The sequence below is a fragment of the Hetaerina americana genome, unplaced genomic scaffold, assembly GCF_022747635.1.
Source record: "Hetaerina americana unplaced genomic scaffold, ioHetAmer1.1.p SCAF_8, whole genome shotgun sequence".
Classification (NCBI taxonomy): Eukaryota; Metazoa; Arthropoda; class Insecta; order Odonata; family Calopterygidae; genus Hetaerina; species Hetaerina americana.
Window position 1 is genome coordinate 11,609,007 of NW_027287427.1, and position 18,542 is coordinate 11,627,548.

The 18,542-nt window shown below is 33.6% G+C and overlaps 1 protein-coding gene across 3 annotated transcripts in view; it reads right to left on the reverse strand.

The window, feature by feature from the left end:
* Positions 1 to 1,794: 1,794 nt before the first annotated feature.
* LOC139697539 (bridge-like lipid transfer protein family member 3B) overlaps positions 1,795 to 18,542 on the reverse strand; it is a 61,921-nt gene continuing 45,173 nt past the window's right edge. Inside the window, exons 14-18 of one of the 3 annotated variants that reach the window (XM_071596279.1) lie at positions 13,913 to 13,933; positions 11,905 to 11,919; positions 9,548 to 9,841; positions 6,500 to 6,653; positions 1,795 to 4,353 (exon numbers count right to left, since the gene is read on the reverse strand). In XM_071596279.1, the coding sequence (XP_071452380.1) occupies positions 3,989 to 4,353; positions 6,500 to 6,653; positions 9,548 to 9,841; positions 11,905 to 11,919; positions 13,913 to 13,933 (849 nt within the window). In that variant the 3' untranslated portion in view covers positions 1,795 to 3,988. The remainder of the gene's footprint in view (positions 4,354 to 6,499; positions 6,654 to 9,547; positions 9,842 to 11,904; positions 11,920 to 13,912; positions 13,934 to 18,542) is intronic. The other 2 variants (XM_071596280.1, XM_071596281.1) reach the window with 2 other exon arrangements.

Genomic DNA, 18,542 nt, shown 5'->3' on the forward strand with positions numbered 1-18,542 from the left:
CATCAATTTAAAGGTCAGTCATATAGGTAAGGTTAGAAATTACCTGGTGCTATGGCCAACAGCATGTAGAATTCACATGCTGTTGCCAGAGCCTTTCCCTGTACCAACCTTTGTTTCTCTGGACAATCTGGTAACCAAAAAATCACTTGGCCTGAAGGAAACTGAACTTGCCCAGAGGCATCCCCAGGATTAAACCCGAGCCCTCCAGTCCAATGCTCTTTGCCTATTTTCCTCCTGATTCATCATATAACATATGAAAAACCATAAACCTAGTAATCAACCAGAAGGTCAGTTTGGTAAGTGATGATAGAGTTCACCCAGTACTAAGCCCTATACGGCGCGTGAAATTCACACATCAGGACAGGGGGGGCCAATTCCTTTCCGTGTGCCGGTTATGGTTTCCCAGGAAGATCTGATTCCCGCAAAATTACACAGCTTGGATGGAGCTGAGGATGTCCAGAGGCTTACCCAGGAATTGAACCCAGGCCCTCAGGTCAGTAATCAAATGCTCTACCTCTGGACTAACGCGACCCACCATCTTAAATATGTATTGTTGAAAAAAATTTAAAACAAAAAATATTATGGAAATGGAAAATCATAAGAGGATAACAGGAAAATTGTTTTACCTCTAGTATTCCAAATTCACCATTAGTTAGCTGTACTTAATTTGATGCGTGAACAGTTCATTTGAGAACAATTATTTCAACTCAATTCTTACTCTGGTTCTGATTCATAGAAAAAAAAACAAAATCATGGTCTAGGTAAAAGAAATTGAGTGAGTCAGCATCGGTTCTCAGTTCAAGGTCAGAGAAACTAGAAAGTCTTCTTTCAGTAGAGCAGCATCTTATCTTGCAGTGGACCTTATTGCTCATCAACAATACATATTAGGCTTCTTATGAAGGTAAATATTATGCATCTGGAGTAGGAAGACCAGAAAATAGATGGAACACAGGAAATTAAAACTTATATGTAACTATTACAAAGGTCAACAAAACATCAAGATTTCTGGTGGACCACACCCAATCGATGGATAGCTATTTATTATTTTTTTCTATTTTTGGGCTAGATTCTTCTGGGCTTATTCATAAAGGAATATCTGCACTTTATGGGCAATGTTTTTGTAAGTTTGTTTGATTAAGGTACAGAGTCAAGTGTAACAAAAGAAAATTCTAGTCATTTTCAGTTAAGCAGAAAAATTAATTAATTAAAGTTAGGAAAATACTTTACTTTGTTTATCCACATGAATAAACCATATACTTAAGTGTAATTTTTACTAAATCAAATCCACTTCCACAATCCCTTACTTCTCACAGGAGAATTCGGAATTATTTTTTTTAATAATGAACAGACATTTCATCTTCAGCATATTTTAATACTATCTCCTGCGATAAGCTTTGATGGATTAAATATTATTGCTGAAATGCGAAACCAATCAACAAAATATTTTCATAACTTCTTTAGCCCCTTTCATTGTTTCAGCAAAGGAAATTTAACAATACAAATGTCACCCTCTTAATTGCAATAATTAATATGGAAACAATCTAAAACATTACCATACGACTCTACTTGCAATGGCCATGTTTATGATGCAGTAAATCATACCATATTTATTGGGATTTAGCAAATTTCTGAGCAAAAATATGATTTAAAACTTGGGTGAATAAATGATAGCACCACTTTAAATGAAACCCTTCAAAAATTTTCTCAGCAAAATAAAAAATGACATAACAGGATAAAAAAATATCAAAACTTCATATAAAAATTTTAGCCATGAAACCTTAGGTATTAGTTAAATGGCCACCTTTATTGTAACATATAACAACAACCACTTCTGCACCATACTGATCAAGCCTAAACAAATGAAGGTAATGGGACACCTCCCAGGCTTGTTTCATTTTGGAACAACAATACATAAAACAATATTGTAGTAGCCTTACGACAATTATAGAGTAATTAAGCTACTGTATGTTACAATTACTATTGCCCATCAATGTTCATAAGATATGTACACACGTTCACACGTCCATGAGTATAAACAATCACAGACAATAAGTATACTGCAATATAATTTTTTTCAAAAATTTTGAAAAATTCTTTTTGAGGGAATTAATATTTTTTCATGCTAAGAATTATTACACATTGTTTACAGATATGCTTGCTGCATATCTGCTGAAGGATTTAACTTTCTTACACAAATACCTTTTATGGGCCCGCCAAGAATAAAAACTCAACACACTCATTCACATGTACCGATGTTAAGTTCTTAACGCTTCTTTATACAAGCCATAAATGAGAAGTGCCTCATTATCGATATGTTGGCTTTTTTTGAGGAAGAGGAAGCTATATAAGTATTTCAATTACACAATATTTTCATACTTAGAAATCATTTTTCAAGTGTTTGAGCCATATAATTATTTATATGTACATATATATATATATTTTTATTCATGTATGTATAGATATATACTTTCATTTATTTATAGAACACATGAAATACCATTGCCTGATGTCAAAGGAGACTGATTACAAACACCAAGGATTGCTTGAACTGTAGGTCATAAGGCTTACTATTGAATATATAACATTAGACACCCTTTTCTTTAAGTATCCGACACACAAAATTTACGTTCCACAAGGTTGAACATGCAAAATATAATGCATACCCTCTTTGTTAGGGGCTACTTCTGCTGGAGTTTTATTATTTACTAAGAAAACATCACGAAACAAAGAATATGGATGCCTTATTTCAGACATGAAACCAACATAAACTAAATAGGAATGTAAGCTCAAAACCACACACCTACAAAAAGGCTTAGATAGAAAAATTATTAAAATACATAGCAGAAATATTAAAATAAAATATGAAAATAGTTGAGTTATCACACTACGGTAAAAATAAAGACTTGATTATTCCACTTCATTTAAATGCACAATCTCTGATACATATGAACATATTAGTTACCAAACGGGAAAAATAATAATAATATCACTTGTATGAAGCTGCGATGTGTTCACTTTCACATAAAAATGCCAAATTCATATGCGACAGCAATAGCATTGTGGTGCTAACGTTATTAATTGTATTGCAGCAGGATAGGGATGGGAGTCTCATATGAGAAATCTAGTACACACCGATCTCCATTGTTCACACATTCTATTGGAACGGTAATTAACATTTAGGTACAATTCATCAGTCATATAAGTTACTCATTAACAGAATTAAAAAAATATTTTACTTTCACAGCTATGAAACCCACCCTTCAATGTCCCTGGCATATAAGCATTTAATCACAGGAGTAGAAAACATTACATGGCAGTGTCGCACTCCACCACTTCACTTCAAACCACAACTAGCAGGCATCTCTCTTCCCTTAGGACTACAACCTGATATTTTTTTTATGGGGCAACAAGGAAACATAACTTCTCACCATAAACTCTTAGTCGGACAATAACCTATACAAACTTCAAAGATCTCAATATATTCAACATATTCATTTAAAAACTCTATCAAACCAATGCGCATAGATCAATAAAGAATTAAAACCACCAAGACTGGTATCAAGAAAAATATATATATATATATATTTTTTCATGTATATGTATGCATTTGTGTATCTATGTGTGTATATGCACCAAATTTTCAATCACCATCGCATTTGGCATTGACTGCCATCCTCGTTCGTGACTAGACATTTAATTATTTATTTCCAATCCCTCAATCTTCGGTGCTAGCACCTGTTCCACAACTTTGCATACCAAGGCGCTCCACACCCCAGCGACGGTGCGCCCACACCCACGCCGCCACTCGGCTATCGCAGCCCGAACTCCAGGGGATGCGTGCCCCTCCCCTCCTGGCCCACCATGCTGCTTCGCCACCCCGCGGGGAAGACATACCTGGGTTGTCCAGGTCCGCCGGATTGTCTGGCCCGACTCCACGGGCCGCCATCCGAGTGCTGCGTCACTTTCGGCAGCCAAAGCAGCACCGATGCTATCTACCGTCCTCACGGCACTCCTCCTCCTCGTCTTCCTCGGCCCTCGAGTGGCCCTCCCGGATCGAGACCTTGGAGAAGGATGGCACTCGGCTCGAAGATGAACCAGCTGAGCCATCCCGCCGCAGGGCACGCTGGAGTCGCGTGTTTTCCTCCGAGACAGCCGCCAGGCGGGACAAGGCCACATCCTTCTCCTTGGTCAGGGCAATCAGCCTCTCTTGAAGCTCTTCGTATCGTGCCCTCAGCTCCCTCGATCGCTGCTTTTCCAGATGAAGGTCAATTTCCGCATTTGTCTGCGTCTCAACAGATTGGGCTGAGACAGGGCTCTGGTTCATTGAAAAGGCACCAACTTCTGATGCAAACTCTATACAGTGAGCAAAGTAAGGACAAGATTATATTACATCAGTGGTTTTTAATTCACGCTGATTCCTTGTCTTTATTCTTATCCAGGGTTTTTATACCGCCAGGACATATTTTAAGTTGAAATAGGAGCTTGTTAAAAAATGAGTGGCTTATTTTTTTCAAAGGTAATTTAAGTTGTTCAGTGTATAGAAATATTTGGAGTTCAAAGAGTTGAAAAAATGATGTGAAAGAAAATTTCTCATGTATTGGTGACTGGCCTGATTACATTTAATTTGGAAAAGCATTAGCAGCAGCTTACAACTTTGAGTGAAAAGGTTTTTGAGCAACAAAAGAGCCTGTGCTATCATGCTGCAGTAAAGATTCAAAAATTAACTCTTAAGAAATGCATGGGAAATGTACACCTAAAAGCAATAGATAAAAGAGACAAAAGTAATGCCTAAAAGCAATAGATAAAAGAGACAAAAGTAATGCCTAAAATTCTGCATACTGCTAACAAGGTAGCAAAGTCAGTTAAAGAAAAAAAAAACATCATGTTGATATTAATCTTCAAGAAATTGATGGTCTTCATATGGGTAATGCACCACAAACAACAAATGTAGACATAAATATTGATAATTATTTTGGTGATTAATTGAAAAATTCTTCGCAGAGATGATGGATCTAAATGTAATATGGGCCCAAATATTGACAAAGCAAAAACAATTAGCCATAAAACTGCATTGATTATGAACTTTCTTACAATACTTGTGTCGAGGGGAGTGTCAACATTTTTATCAATCTGACTTGATTTGAAAAGATGACAGCAAGTTGAATTATAATAAGTTTGTTGAACATTTGGATTTTCTTAGGCTTTACTTAAGAACCACTGACTTTCAATAACCTGAGAATCCCAACAGCCCTGCAAGTGCACCATCATCACCATGTTCCTAAGTATTATTACATACCCTCTCCCGCAATTTGCTGTAGCACTCACAAGAGAGCACTAAGAAGTTTCTTTTTAATTCAACATACTGTTTTGCTTGAAGCAATACTTCCAAAATTCTGCCTCAGTGCCATGAAAGGTGCAAAGTCCACCCTCATTTCTGTATCAGTCCATCAGAACATTTACATTGTGACAATTGTGTCTCTTCATTTTTCCAAATCAATTGTCTTTCCACACCTGGCACTATTTTCTTTACATAATTTTGTCAGCAATATATTATCCTAATTTTTCTTCAGAATATGTATTGTTCTTAGTCTCACCCTCAATTATGTCATAATTCACTCACATATCTCTCATCTCAATTATTTCCTCAATGGGATTTCACTGTGAATGCAATTTTATCACTGGCCATTCTCATTTGTCATGAAATACATTAGTGCCAGAGGCTTGAGAAGTAGCACAAATTTCTTAAGGAGAGTGGAGCAACTTATCATCACGCCCACTAACCAAATGCCTACCCTCTATGGTCATTTATGCCATCACTAATACCGGAAGAAGCAGGCGTTCTTAAAATTTTAAACTTGGTGGGCTGAGAAGTGTTGAGGTATTGTGTGTAGTACTTTCACAACTTATGATTGTTAAGACCATCCAGTGGTCTCTGCAGACCATTGGCCAAAGGACAACCCATTGCTTTAAAAGCCCACATTTGCATGGATCTGACCTTGTGCAAGCAAAACCTATTTGCCAAGGGATACAAGGAAACTTGGCTTGGTGGAGCTGGTTAACCTGGTCTTAGATATGTAACAGAATTCCATTTCATATTTATCAACCAATGCACTTAATCCATTTATTTGTCCACTAAGTCCACTAAAGGAGATATTTAATACATTTGTATTGCTCTGTATGAATATAAAAACGTGCATGAGCTCAAGATGTTATGCATAGTTCCCTGCTTCCTTCGTAAGATGTATGATTGTGCAATTTGATGTAGCAATCATATGCTTAAGGATGTTCCTTATGCAATTTGTTCAAGTGACTTCCAGCTGGTAGTGATCATGACGGGGCATTACATTTAGGGTTGATTTCAATCATCATCCATATAAGTTTATCCCCAGAATCAAGAGGAGGTGGTCCTAAAAACTTTGATAGATGTAGAGTGGAACTTTACCCATCTTCATGTTCACCGCTCACCGGAAGTCACAGCAAAATATGATGCATAAATTACCTCTCATTGGCTGTATGCAGAATACCCCTGATAAATCCCGGGTGATTAGCAGGTGTGAAATGGCAACATCCATTGGAGGAGGAGGACCAGGAGAGGTGATGTTTCCTGATGGCCTATCCTCTTTTAAGTGAAGGTGCACGTCTTCTATTCTTGCCTAAAATGAGCCATCAACATAAAATAACACAGGTTAATTAGGTATATATCAGAAGAGACAATTACTAATAAAAGCAAGTTCAGCAGTGATTAAAAAGAATTATTATTTCAATTTTTTAAAAATTACATCCATGTCACCCCTTCCCCAGACACTCAATAACTTTTTTTAGAAAATTAAAATTGTTGCAGTAATTTAAAAGTCATTAAATACATGCAATTTTACCTCATCCTCTTACGACTACTCTCAAATTTCAATTTACATAATTTGCTAAATTTACCCAGGACCATTTTGAAAGGAAAATAATTTTTAAATACATTTTATTTTCACAGAATTATTTTCTTATAATCTAGTTGACTGGAGTTACAGTCACACCTTGTTTTATGAAACAAAAACACATCATTAAGTAAGCTATAATTAAATAAATGATCATTTTTCACATATTCAAATGATAAAGTATTTGAGGCATTCCTTGAAAATTGCTACACAACCATTGGTTTAAATTATGACAGTCAATATTGGGTAAAATCAGATGCAAGGGACTCATGACTACTTTTCTAATATCCATTGAGACAGCCGTTGTATCTGTTCTATGTAGCAATGTATTTATGTGCACAGCCCACTCTGCTTTCCTCTCTTACTCACACGTTAAAATGCTCACAAATGCACAGCTATGCAGAGGGAATGATAGCAAAAATCAACACCATACATGAATAATTCCAAAATCACTTTGAGTGACAACTAAAAATATCTCCAAGTTGTTTGGAAACTGCTTTCACCCAAAATGTGGGCAGATACATGGAAGGAAGGAGTATTCAACGAGGGGAGAAATCATGCAGGGACAAGATAATAATAGATCACAGAAGGATGGTATGAAGTTCAATCTCTGCTCATTTACAGGGTATAAAGATTTGCTCATTGTACTTATCTCTACTACAGATTTTGCTTAAATTTGATATCCTGCTCATTTGGAATGATGATGCATCACAAAACAACTATTCTCCACTTAATCACAATGGCCAAAATAACCTTATAGACGTGTTTCACTGCATGTATATTTCAAGATCTATTGGATCATAGGTAATGATTCTATATTAATAATTAGATAAACCTTACAAATAACTAACATTTGTATTCTAATTTGAACCAAATAAACCTCTCTCATGCGTCCCAAAGCAGATATTTGTTGAGAATTGTGAGAAGCCAGCCGTGCATTAGGGATAGAGATGGATGATGTTGGACTTGGATATGTGATGAGACTACGACATTAAATGTGAATGCAATAAACCTAACAATGCTATCTTATTTATCCAGTTGTTTTTTATCACCTTTTGATTTGCTGAAATAATAATGAGAACTGAAAACTCATTACTCAGCTTTGCAGAGATGAGATAATACTGCTGAAGTGTACAATGTTGCCATAAGGAGTTAAATAAAAGGAAAGCTCACAACTCCCAACCTTTGCCTAAAATCCACTGATAGGTTACCCAAAGCAAGTTACCAGGAGCAAATTGGGGAAAGAATTCTCCTGACAAGTTCACCAGTATACACTTGACGGTATCAGGCTTGACTACCTGGAAACACATTTTCAAATGAAGGAAGAATATAAGGTATTTTTCTTTCATTCAAAGTACCCCAGTATGCAATATAGGTACACTTGAACAAAACACCATTTCATCAAGAATTAATTTACTGACAAAGCAGTTTTCTAATGTGACATTATGGTACTCACTATTGGCACATCTATGAGGACTGTTCAATAAAGTATGATCATGAAATCTGCATAATTCAGTGTGCAAACATCTTATTCTTTGCTACGTTGTTAGCTCTATTTGTGTTGTGTATGCCATGAAAGTTTAAACTTATTCGACACTGGAGGGTGGATGAAGAACACACGTCACATTTATTTTTGAGAGAAAAGTATAATTTTGCATAACCCACCACGTGCACACACGTCTCACATGCAATTTTTAGCTACGAATTTGTGGATGGCAAACAAGCAAATTTTTAATATTTCTGATATTGCTTTTGATGTTGTCTGAAGATTCTCTCACCATGGCAGCAGTGGTGTTAATGTTTACTTTTGTGAGAGCAGTGACTACAGTCACCTTTTTTTTGCAATTGTCTCCCCTCTTTAAATATTTTAAACCATCTTCTAGTAGTGCTAGAAGGAAGAACAGACTTTCCATAAGTCTCACGTAGCACTACATAGGACTTGGCTGATGATTTGGTTTGAGCAAAGGTAAAATGTCAACACAGAGATTTGCTCATCATGCACTACCTCTCATCGTTTCCATCAGAAAATGAGCTTGTTTCAAATTGCAATGGCTGCCACTAATGAAATACTTGAGTAAAACTAGGGAAACTTGTACCACATATACGTTACAATTGATCACACAATATAATGTCACATTTAATAATTTCCTTAATAAATCATGTAAGTAAAAAACTTATGATGACTCTTTATTTAACAGGCTTAGCACAGTATTTTTGATTCTACTATTTCAAAGTGAAACCTAGTATATCAACTACTGTAAATGTTAAGTTTTAGTGATGCATCTTATCATGTTTACACAATGTGAAAACTATTGATCTTATTTACATACTTGTTCCAACAACCTGAAAAGCTTCCAAGTTGAACGCACAAAATTAAAGCCGATGACTAGAGCTGTGACTTCTCATAATTGCTCATTCTCATGCCAACCATGATTGCTCATGCTCTCAGTGCTCATGAGTTTTATTTCAAAGTTCATTGGGGATTACGCTGTTGGTGCCTATACTAGTGATAATAATGTGAGCTGGAGACCTTTTAAACAAAGCCTCTTCACTTGAAACAAATTCTTACTCAAGAAAGACACAATCTCATGATAAAAATGATAGTGTAAACAATGGGTTACCTTCATTGGCAAAGGCTTTGGGTATATTTCATCCTCCACTAGTTCTGCCATGCCAGAGAGTGTGCTCGTACACAAAGCTAGTGACAATCCCTGAACTCTCACTTCCAAGAAGTTTGAAAACAGGTCATCCAAGATAGAAGAGGAATTGCTATTAATCAAAGCTGTCTTCACTTCCACTCCTGGGGCTGGACTGTGATCCAGTCGCAAGCAGGTACATGGTCCAGGTTGCAAGGAGTCGTTTTCCTCTGCCTCAGGAACTCCTGACCAGGCCTTGGATCGGGAGGCAAACTTGCTCTGCATGGACAGAAGAATGTAACAGTTACTGACAACCAAGGCCGGGCCCTACAAAAACCATGGCATCAGATGCAACTACCATCACCACCACCTCTGTTCTGGACAGACTTCCCAAATGATTGCAATGCCATCTGACAAACCCTTGAGCCTTCTTGGTGAGAGGAAAACTTGAGTATCGACAGAAGTAAATATTTTTCCCATTACATCAAAGCACATACACAAAGGAGCACATTTTTCAGCAAAAAAAGGTATGTAATCCCTCTGAATGATTAAAATTGATCATTAATGTCATCAAGAGTCAATCAACTCTGAAATATGCTGACACTATACTTCAGTCACCGATTCATAACACTTTCCATTTCACCATTAAAGCTGCTCAATATTATAAGCAATTGCAAAATAAAAATCAATATTCAGGAAAATATAGGCTTCATAGGCTCAGAAATCCCGAAAAAAAGAAAAGCTCTTAACTGATGAAAAAATGTGTAGAATATCCAAGTGTCTCAACATAAATAAATCATGAAAAGATTAATATAATATCAATTACATAAAAAAGTCACAAATTAAGGTGGAAAAGGTGCATAAAAAATAAATAGAAACATAAAATTTTTTTAAAATCATAGAAAACACAAAAGGGACTCCCTTTGAATGTGGTATTTACAATGAATACATTTAAACAGGCGAAATCTGTCCAGAGAATTTTTGAATGGCTACTCACTTGTGACAGACCCAAGTTGTGTCCAGGGTAAGGAGCATATTGTTTGAAGGGGTACAGACACAAGCGAGCCAAGGGGAGAGGAGTAGTGAGTTTGAGTGTGGTGGGTATCAAAATGTGCCAAAGCCAAAGTGAGGTGGTGAGCAAAAGCGTTAGACATGCTCCAATTGCTCGAGGCTGCAATATTTCCCAAACAAATTACAATGATTTTAAACCATAGGCATAGAGTTACTCTTTCCAAAAATTTATTAATGGCCATCCAATCCATTAACAAGGGAAAGCATTTGCTAAAATTGAAAATAATTACATGAATGAGCCAAACAACTTTTTTTCATTCAAAATCACAATAAAAATGTGCAAAACATATATTTATCTGCTCAATTGTGATGTTAATTGCAAGGAATACAGTAAGAACCCCTGATCATTTTGCTTCAATGCTATGTTGACTATGATTCGTTGGGACAGCATAAAATTTTTACCCACAAACACCTAAAATTTAATTAATAAGGCTGAAATAATTCCTCATGTAAAAATACAACTTCTGTGCAAAATGTAGTTAGATGAGTGCTGAAAACTACTTCATAGACATTTTTCTGTGCGTCATTAATGATTTGTGACGTTATTATCAATCATGCACACATGCAATGAAAAATGCCACATATCACCCTTTTATATCTTACATGAAAAATATTTTAAATTACATAATTTAACACCAGTTTTCTTTTCTTGAGGTAATGCATTTTCAATTGACTGATGCATAAGGGAATCATCGAGTGCTACATGAGAATGTTGATTTGCATTTAACAATCAAAGGTTGTGCAAAGTATACTTTTCATTGCAATATTCCCATGCCTATGGTTTAAAAAATCAGATCCCTGCCAAAATGCTTAGAACTCTCAAAATTATACAATTTGAAGATGCATAAATATACATTTTAATAATTTACTTTATAAATGCAATGGTATCGAATAACTATATGTTCTATCATATGTGCGATTTTCAATGGAGCCTAAAGGCTAAAAATCTTTTTAAAATGTCCATTCTAACAATTATTTTGGCAAATTTAAAACACAAGTGTTTGTTGAGTTTCCTCATTCATAGGCTAAATTCAAACCAACTATCTTCTGAGAATACTACAACAAGTTATTCGTTAATTAACATATTCAAAATGAGTGTAATTATCAAATTTTATTAAATGTATTAACTGATAATAGTATAGATTAGCCTCTTATAAGCATCAAGCACAGTTATAAGGCTGAAGTTCAAACCATTGCATTTGAAATAACAATAGTCTAAATGTCTACAGCCCGTAAGCATAACACAAAATGCAGATAAAGATTGCCAATACCTTTTTCTTGGCCTGCTATGTGCCACACAAAAACATTCAGAATAGATGGAAGGCATGCAAAAAAGTCGAAAAATTTTTCTGTAGTCTACAAGATATGTCAGTTTCACAATATTAATAAATGCTCAAGGCAGAAAAAATGAACCCCTGTTTTGTAATTTCAATTGCAAGCTAGAAACTGCACCAAATAAATGCAATGTTATGATTGGTCTTAAAGTGTAAACACCAAGAAAAATAAAAAATATACAAAATGGGTGTTAATTTTTCCTGCCTAATTGTAAGTATATAAAGCACATACCCAAATATTAGTTGGATACAATTCTTAAAACATATATAAAATTAAACTGGGGTAAAGTATTCCTTCCATAAACTACAACTGAACTGGAGCATTGTGTTGACACAGAAGGGAAGATAAATAATTCAAGTGATTTTGTAAATCACAAAAAGATATCCCCAAATTTAGCTTGTCCGTGAGTGTTAAATTGAAATAATATTAAATGCAACAATAACAAGCATGTAGAATGGCAATTGTGCCCTTAACTTACTCCCCATTGAAAAAATTATTTATTTAAATGAGTAATTTAGTACAGAGTGAGATAGCCAAATAGAATTCCAATTTAATGCTTATGGCACAGCAAAATATTTTATGTATTTATATTGAAATAATTACATTAAATTCAAAAGTCATATGTAACTCAGTTGAAAATGAAAGATCTTGGCAGTCTCATTTGTTTCGTGGGGCAACATAATTCACAAGGTTAATGGCAGACAGCTTTACTTGCACTCATGAATCACTAAAAGTATTTCCATTATCTTATGGGACATCATACCCTGGAGTGGGAGCTCATTTTTAAATGGGAAATTATACCACACACTTCTACTAATGCAGTGACTATTCAGCATCACTTTTATATTCCAGAAATTAAAGTTGGTACCTAGTCACCGAGTCAAATCAAGTTTCTTCTGCTCTGAATGAGGAGTACATTTGAAACAAAAAACATTGAAAAAATAGTTGTGTTCAATGCCCTAATCATAGTAAATAAGTCCAATCAGATAGCTTAACAATAGCTCCCATTAGCTTTTTTAAAAGAAGCTATACCAATGGAAAACGTTAGAATATACATAATCTGATGCAGGATCTCATTAAATTATTCAAGTTTATCATTGAAAGAGCTTATTTATTACTTAGTAAATTATTCTCTTTCTTAAAACTCCAAGCATTACTCCTCAATGCAAGGTAAGAAATATTTTTAACACACTTGGATCTCAATTCTAGAAAGGCAACATTAAAATAGAAATTCACAGAGACAAGTATAAGTTCTATCAAGAAAATGGCTTCTGCAACGAGATATTGAAAATTCATAATGCTTAATACTAGTTATCACAATTTATATTATTTTTTCAAATTATAAATATATGTAACTCACTATTTTTTAAAGCAGAAAGAATTTAAATTAAAATAAAACTCAATTTTTTATAAATGGTCTCCTTTTGAAATAATCATTTTGATTTAATTTACAACATAAAAAAGGGCAATAGTGGATTTCCCTTTTGAGTGCATGGAGATTTGAGGTTAACACAGGATAGCTTCCTTAAAATTTATTCAATGTTGAGAGAAAACGATTTTCATAAAATTATAAATAGGTACAATAGAATTTCAGCATAAATTAAGCAAGGTAACACTATGTTACATACGAGTAAACATAACTTGATTGATAAAATTATATCAACTCATAGTCAAATTTAATATTCTAATCTCTAAGCTAATAATATATTCACATAACTAATCATGGGTGAAATGCATTTCTAGATTTAAATTCATTTCGTTAAAAAATTCAAGAAGTGTGACCTATGTACACTTCTAGCAATGCAGACTATAATTACATTTGAATTTTGATGTAACACTAAAAGCTGTTGACTCACTATGTGTGTTAATTCATTAATCCTACTCATTCACTCAAGTAAAAATATCAATTCTTAGCAATGAAAAGGATAAAGTAAAATGCTTTACCAATATGGTTTCCTGGTCAAGCTATGGATTTAATTATTTAGGTGTTAAGAAACCCTGTTATCTAAATTCAACTTCATGCAGTGACAAATCACTTAGTATAAAAATAAAATGTGTTACATGTATATCCTTTTTGCCCGATACACGAGACTCATAAATCAAAAACAAGGTCAAGATTAGTCATTCTGCTTTCCATTGTTCAATATTGTCTGAAAGAAAGTAATTCATGATGAGGACAACTGATTTGAATCAGAAATTTCAATTTTGCTGTCATGGATTAAAAAAAATGATACAATTCTCTGTGATGACAAATGGTGTGTCAAGCATTTTGACAAGGGCTTAAGCCATGGATTCAGTCCTCTGTTCCTGTGACCAGCAATCAATCATGGGCAACTTAGCACATCATTAAATACACACAATGAAGGAACAAATATGTGAATGAAAAATGCCAAGAACTAGTGTTGAACTAAATTCTATGGTGGCTATCCACAGACCTAGAAGAGGATTTGAGTATGTACATATATGTGCTTGAGATTAAATAATTAAACTCACTAGCAGCATAAAAGTACTTGGCAATCAAACTTTTCATGTCATTATTTGCTGCCTTTTGAAAAGGTACATATTGTCAATTACTTTGCATATCAAAATTATAATACTTGCAACGTTTATCCAACCAAGTTTAAAAGTATATGATCAAAGCAAATACTTTTATTTGTAACCTAAACTTACAGCATAAAACAATGAGTTTCAAATTTTATAAAAAAATTGTCGTCTGTATCTTTAACATTGTAGATAGCGGATCAAATGCAACAAATGTTAAAAAAAAGTGGTCCAACATATCCTTAAAATGTTAAGTTAATGACCAATTAAAATGTTCACAAAACAAAAGTGATCAAGGAATTCATTTGCCAATAGAAAATTCCAGTTTCTTCCATTAAGATGAAAGAAATTCAAGGCAAGAGACTTAAAATAAGGGAATCAAGGCAATAAACAAAACATTAACTGCAACTGCAATCCTCCTATTACAAACAGAAACGTTTTGATTTTTAAAAGGGGAAATAAAGCAAGAGCAAGACATAAGATGCAAATAATATTCTCCATAAAAACATCCACTGATTACAAACTCTGTAGGCTACAATTTATTGCTGATGGCATAACTTCAGCAAGCCCAGATATAGTAAAGCCTCAGGTGAAAGGTTTTCAAAATAAGTTAAATATAATGATGGCCTGACCAACTCCAACAGTGAGTAGGGGAGAAAAATGGAGAGTGAAAACAGAGCAAAACAGTACTCCAAAACACTAACAAGTGAATTATTGAAGTTTTTAAATATTATTTATCATCCTCCAGGTTTAAAAAATGTTATCGTGAAATTTAATTTCCGACAAAATGTTAGTAGTTCTTGAAAGTAGGTATCACTGGGCAACAAACTTTACTTGTCATTTATCAGTTTTTCAAATTAATGCTTCATATTAATGAACTGATAACAAATAGTTCAACGTGTCTTTAAACAAATGATGGCAAAGTGAAAATCATAAGTTGCATACATAGTGTCAAACTGATGGATAATTAATGAAGTATGTCAATGAATTGGAGAGTGATGGAACATTTGGAAAAGAAAATACAAAATTTCGTAAGCATTTGATTGGTTTTTCAACTCATCAACAGCAACATGTTGTTAATGATCCTCAACAGAAACTCTAGTGCATTGTTTATTTATTCATATAATTAAACTATCATTCATTTGCTATAGCAGCTAATCATTAGTAGTCGGCATTTCACCAATAACATACTGTTGGTACATAATTAAACTAAATAAATGTAGAACATTACAATCTCTACGTGAGTAAATATTGCTCACTTACCAAATAACTCTTCCCTTTTCTTTGCATCACAGCTCATGACAAAAAGCAAATCGTTCAAACACCACACCTTTTCAAATTTTTTGTTATTGAGATGAAGATATAGAACTAGGATATAATTTTGATTCCATTTCTTTGGATAATTAGTACATTACGTATGCTTAAAAATATTTTCACTAAAAAGGAAACTACTGAGAAAAACAAAAATATCATATAGGCACATACGAAAAAGGCAAAAGTATGAGTTGGCGATTGTACAAAACTTTACTCATGAATTTTTGTCATGAATTACTATGCAAAGCGACCGATATGTCATTTGTAATAGCCATGAACATTTATTAATGTAAATGCTTTGGCATATTTCCTAGAAATAAAAATATTCTAATGAAGTATGATTGACTTCACTGACAAACATAATCATAGGTCTTCATTAGAAGAAATTTCAAAGAGCACTTATGAATAACCATATATCTAATCATGCAAAACAAAATGGTTACATTCACACACAATTATGTTCAGCAAAAAATGCCAATAATGCTAATTTATAAGTTATTAACTTCCCCATTTAGGAATGGACAGTGATGCATTTATGTTTGGCTGACTTTGGTGAACTTGATCCAGCTGGGTCAAGTGAGGATAAGAATGTCACTGACCAAAAGAAATATCATTAACAACATAGCCTAATTTAAGTTATTGAAATAAAAATTTATAAATTCCTTGGAAAGGCAAATCAGATAAAGAGAACAGCGAGTATCATTACTGATTCATTAAATCCCACTTTAATATTTTCATTGGGGGTACTTTCCATACTATATGACTAGTACTAATTAATATAAATAGTAAATATTTTCAAACAAATATTTTAGCCATTCATTCATGAGTCAATTTTAAATAATCCTGCACTCTTTAACAAGTCAGTTTAAAACACAAGAAATAATTCACCTTGTTGTGTCATGTGGAACATAGCATAACTGTCTCATAACACCAAACTCAAAAGTTTGCCCCTATGAATGAAACTCGATTTAAAATTTAAAATATGAAATTTAAAACATGAAAAACATTCAAAATATCAAGACAAGTATGAAAATACTTCACAGCGCCCTCTTCGAAAATGAGGTAATTATCTGTGTGAATTGAACAATAAATTATAGTTTTTATAAGATTTCAATTCACATTAATCACTCCCAAGGAATGCCCTCAGGAAAGTAAACGTGATTGTGTGGGAAAATACTTTTATAAAATATTCTTCAATTTTATCATTTTTTCCTGCTTAATATACAGTTCCGGAGCCATCATTCTCCAGATCTCATGCGCCCTTCAAATGTCATCAAGTTTCTCTTTTTCATGAAAGATATTTCCAGTTTGTTACAATGTTTAGAACTCATTTTGGGAACATGATCATATTTTAATGAATTATTATATTATATGTGATTTAAAGCAAAATTGGGATTTCATAATTTAAATAGTTTTTATCAATTATTCATACATAATATGTCACGGGCTAGTTTAGTGGCTTTTTTAGTCTCTCCGAACATCTCTAGAAATAGCAGCTTATGAATCAGAGCTGAAATGACAATTTGAATTTACAATGCACACATATAGTATCACAAATTTCTCTTTATCCACCTCAACACTACCTAAAACATTTCAATTCTCAGCTTGAGGCATTAGTTTAGCCTACACAGGGACTTTTTCTTGAGATCATCTGATTTTATTTGAAATGATGATTTAAAAAAAAGTGTTCAATATGTGATCAACACTTCAACTGAAAACAAACATGAAATTAGCAGTGACCACTGTGTTTTTAAAAATACAATATTGCTGACCATAAATAATAATAATACAGTATAGATATGCAATGATCACATAAATATTATGTTAATAAGCACATATTCAGCAAATTCAATGCTCAAAATCAATCATCTGTGCTCATTATTATTCAATCAAAACAATAACGGAACGCATTTACTAAAATACTAACAATCCAAAGACAAAAATTATTAAAAAATAACAAATGATTATACTTTGTGATTCATTTTGTGCATTCATGTTTAAGATTTTACTTCTGATAAATATGAAGTGAAATCATTTTTCAAGCAACTTCCTTGAAGGGATATAAGTGAAAAAATTATTTTGATGGGGACAGGATACATAGTAAGATATTTAGCCAAGATATTTCAAGCTAACTCAATGGAATCACACTTCATGCCATCCTTAAACTTTGAATGTCAATACAGCTTAGCTTTTTAAAGACTAACGACACAAAAAAATTGAAGAGACCAAACATTTAGGATATAATACATAATGCAAACTAATACTGAAATATAAAATTATTGATCTTAATATAAACAGGTGATCAAAATTGAGCCAAAAATGGTAGAGACTATGAGAGAATAATTTGAGGAAAACGGTCGTTACTACCTAACTTGTTTACTTGTTATAAAAAATGAGTAACCAATGCATCAATAAAATTATACGTTTAATTCATTACAACTGTTTTTAATTAAAATAACAACAATAACAGTAATAGGAGCATTCTACCTAACCATCTACTGAAGCCAGAAAGGGTATCTATGTGAGAATTACTAACACGACCACACATGTTAATGTAAACACAATGTGTATTTTTTAAAGTTAAACAGAATAATGCCAACAGTTAATTACCTTGAGGGTACAACTAGTCCATACTAAGCACAGACATAATATTTTTTCATTTTTGATCAAAAATCAGAAATATAATTTAAAAACTGCTATTGAATCGTATACAACAAAA